Raw genomic sequence first — 3899 nt, 5'->3', positions numbered from 1 at the left:
CGAGCCCAAACGGTCCCGGTCCTAACAGGCCCCTACTGTGAACCGGCCCACATGGGCATGTATGTCTCCTTTGTGCCGGGCTTAAACGGATAGGACTGTTTAGGCCCGTTACCCATATGAACTCGCGGGCATGGGCCGGTCCCAGGCCTAACCGGCCCACTTGCCACCCATAAGGAAGCTTAAACATATCTGCCAAATATCTATTAAGCAATCATAGTGTACCATACAAACAAAAAGGAAAATGAAAAATGGGGACCATACCTTACATTGCTAACAATCGATAAAGTTCTAGACAAGTGTAGAACATGTACAACTTGAAGAAGAAAATCTCCTAGAACCATCCGACCTTGTGCTTCTATTTCCTTCCAGAAGCTTCTACCTTTCCTCTATATAATCACCCCAACTTCCGTCATCATTCTCTGCAATAGAAAGCGAAAACCCAATCTAATACAGCAAACCAAACTCACACGTTCAAAAGTATCTCAAAATTGAAACCAATTCAACCAAGAAGAGGAAGATGAATTTCAGGCTAATGGGTATCGACACACCACTCTTCCACACTCTCCAGCACCTTATGGACGCCGCCGGTGATGATTCCGACAAGTCCGTCAATGCCCCATCAAGAAACTACGTACGTGACGCTAAGGCAATGGCTGCAACACCAGCGGACGTGAAGGAATACCCAAATTCCTACGTTTTCGTTGTGGACATACCAGGGTTGAAATCTGGAGATATCAAAGTGCAGATGGAAGATGACAATGTGTTGCTGATCAGTGGAGAGAGGAAGAGGGAGGAAGAGAAAGAAGGGGCCAAGTATATCAGAATGGAGAGAAGGATTGGGAAATTCATGAGGAAGTTTACACTGCCTGAGAATGCGAATATTGATGCGATTTCTGCTGTTTGTCAAGATGGAGTTTTGACTGTTACTGTCCAGAAATTGCCTCCACCTGAGCCTAAGAAACCCAAAACTATCGAGGTTAAAATTGCTCGAGGTTAAACCTAAAACTATCAAGATGGGGTGCTCTGTTTTGATGCTTGGTGGGATGACGTAATAAAGCTGGCAGAGATCTAAGAGTGGATTTTCTTTCCCTGTCTTCTTTATATTTTCTTTTTTTAATGGAATATGATGAAATGTGAGGAAGAATTAAATGTGTAGGTGTTCTAGTATCCAGTTTTGTTTCTTCGATTGTCATCGATATATAGTGTGCAATTTCTTACAATATGTAGAGTGCAAAACTTTTCCGTATCTGAATTCAGGCCTTTATCGAACGAGTGACAGATTTTCTTCGAGATTTGGCAAAATCAATCTTGAATTATCCCGAGATTTTAACAAGATAGAAGAAATATATGTGATAAATTGACGGCATGGATATTCCTCGTCGTCCATATTGGTAATGAGTATTGTTAGTATACTTTATTTGTAAAATAATTTTGGAGAAGAAAAATAACATAACAGAATTTAATCTGAGCTTACTGAATTTATTGAATTTACAGTATTTTTTTAAAAAGAACTTAATTCCTTCCTAATATTTGAGGTTGTGGATTATTTTCTCCTAGGATAGAATGGATTACATATTGGTATAGCGGCACTTCAAACTCCAGTGCTTCAACGAACACAAATGGCGACAACAAATCATACTTATGTTATTTGTTTTGTAAGAAAATAATGCAGAAAGGAAGAGAACTCAGAAACTTCGTATGAAAAATCTGAGGGAATAGTGTGCTATTTATAACTAACATGTTGAGTTTTAAACGAAGAGCAACTCTTACGTAAAACGACTATAACATAAATGGTTATTTACGCAAAGTAAAACGGAAATCCAAAATGCGGAGGAAAATTAATTTTCCATTACAAAACAAATAATTTGGATTAAATAATATTACGTTAATCTTTGATATTAACAAATAAATTTGGTCCAAAAAATTAATCAATCTATCATTTGACCAAATCCAAATTAGAAGCCAACTCCGAGCGAGCGACTACGACGACGGCGCGAGACTTGCCTTCTTCTTAACTCTTTAAGAGTTTGTCACGATCCGATTTTTCTACCCTCGGAGGTCGTGATGGTGCCTACTAGTGAAAGTTAGGCAAGTCAATTATTTCAATTACTTAGCCTTTTTCATTTTTAATCCCTTAACAAAGGTGAATAAACATCATATAAACAACAGAAATAATAAAGTGGAACACTGAAATGTAACTAGTTAATAATAATTCCGATACAGATCCCTAACAAAACTACCCAGAACTGGTGTCACAATCTCACAGACTGTCTAGGAATACTACAAATAGGGGTTTGAAAGATAAGTACAAAACTGTTTCCGAAATACATAGAAGGAACAGTAAGGAAAGATGGAAGGAGACGCCAAGGCCAGCGAACGCCTGTAGGACTACCTCGGGTCACCTGAATGGACTGAAGTCAGCAACCTCACTGCAGTCCAAAAGCTGCAGCACTGGGATCTACACACAGTGCAGAGTGTAGTATCAGCACAACCGACCCCATATGCTGGTAAGTACCTAGCCTAACCTCGGAGAAGTAGTGACGAGGCTGGGACCAGACTACCAAATAAACTTGTGTAGTTAAATCATATACATCGGAAAAATAAAAGCAGATATTCACAGTTAAAGATGGGAGGGGGAAAACATGCTGCGGGGAGTATTAGATAACAACAGAACACCAACAGAGGAATGTAAAGAAAAACTATAATTCAATTGCTAACAAGAATAAGGAAAACAACACAATATTCACTTTCATTTCTTTCTTGTTGCGACATACAATCTGATCTCATTTCATATAATACCGTTGCGGCGTGCAATCCGATTCCATTTCATATATTACCGTTGCGGCGTGCAACCCTATCCCATTTCATATATTACCATTGTGGCGTGCAATCCGATCTCATTTCATATATTACCATTGCGGCGTACAACCCGACCCCATTTCATATTTTATCGTTGCGGCGTGCAACCCGATCCCATTTCATATAATACTGTTGCAGCGTGCAACTTGATCCCATTTCATATTCAACATCAATCATAAAAGAATCCCGACAAGGGAACAAGTGTATAACAATAACATCCCGGCAAGGGAGACAATATCATAAACAATAACATCCCGGCAAAAGAAATAATATCATAGACAATAACATCCCGACAAAGGAGATAAAATCATAAACAATAACATACCGGCAAGAAAACCAACAATAATAATCATCATATTAAGCATGGATAAATCGCAACGGAGTCACAACAATTACAATACAAGACTCACAGGCATGCTGGACACCGACATATAGATACTCGTCACCAAGCCTATACGTCGTACTCCACAATTAACACATAGAAAATAAGATACAACTCCTAATCCCTCAAGCTAAGGTTAGACCAAATACTTACCTCGATGCCACGAACACAATTCAAGCCTCAGCTACCGCTTTACCTCTTGTTTCCACCACCAACTCGCTTGTATCTAGCCACAAATTACTTAAATATATCAATAAATGCTAAATGAATCAATTCTAATGCATGAAAATAAGTTTTCCAATGATTTCCCCAAAAAGTCAAAAATCGATCCTGGGCCCACATAGTCAAAACCCGAGGTTCAAACCAAAACCCGATTACTCATTCACCCACGAACTCAAATATATAATTTGTTTTGAAATTGGACCTCAAATCGAGGTCCAAACCTCCAAAATTCGAAAATCCTAAGTTCTACCCAAAACACCCAATTTCCCCATGAAAACCTTGATTTTAAGCTGAAATCATGTAAAAAGATGGATTAGATTGAAAGAAATGAGTTAGAAATGACTTACTAATGATTTGGAAGAGTAGTTACCTTTGAAAGATCGCCCAAAGATGTTTTAGGTTTGAGAGGGTTTGAAAAATGAGAGATTTTCGGCTA

At 38.7% G+C, this 3899-nt stretch overlaps 1 protein-coding gene across 1 annotated transcript; it reads left to right on the top strand.

Annotated features, from left to right (window-relative positions):
- Positions 1-478: 478 nt before the first annotated feature.
- On the top strand, positions 479-1064 carry LOC107828613 (17.3 kDa class II heat shock protein-like). The gene has a single exon (XM_016655968.2). The coding sequence runs from the start codon at positions 518-520 to the stop codon at positions 995-997; it is 480 nt and encodes a 159-aa protein (XP_016511454.2). The 5' UTR covers positions 479-517; the 3' UTR covers positions 998-1064.
- Positions 1065-3899: the final 2835 nt, after the last annotated feature.

The sequence above is a fragment of the Nicotiana tabacum genome, chromosome 1, assembly GCF_000715075.1.
Source record: "Nicotiana tabacum cultivar K326 chromosome 1, ASM71507v2, whole genome shotgun sequence".
NCBI lineage: Eukaryota > Viridiplantae > Streptophyta > Magnoliopsida > Solanales > Solanaceae > Nicotiana > Nicotiana tabacum.
This window is presented reverse-complemented; position numbering and strand designations above follow the sequence as displayed.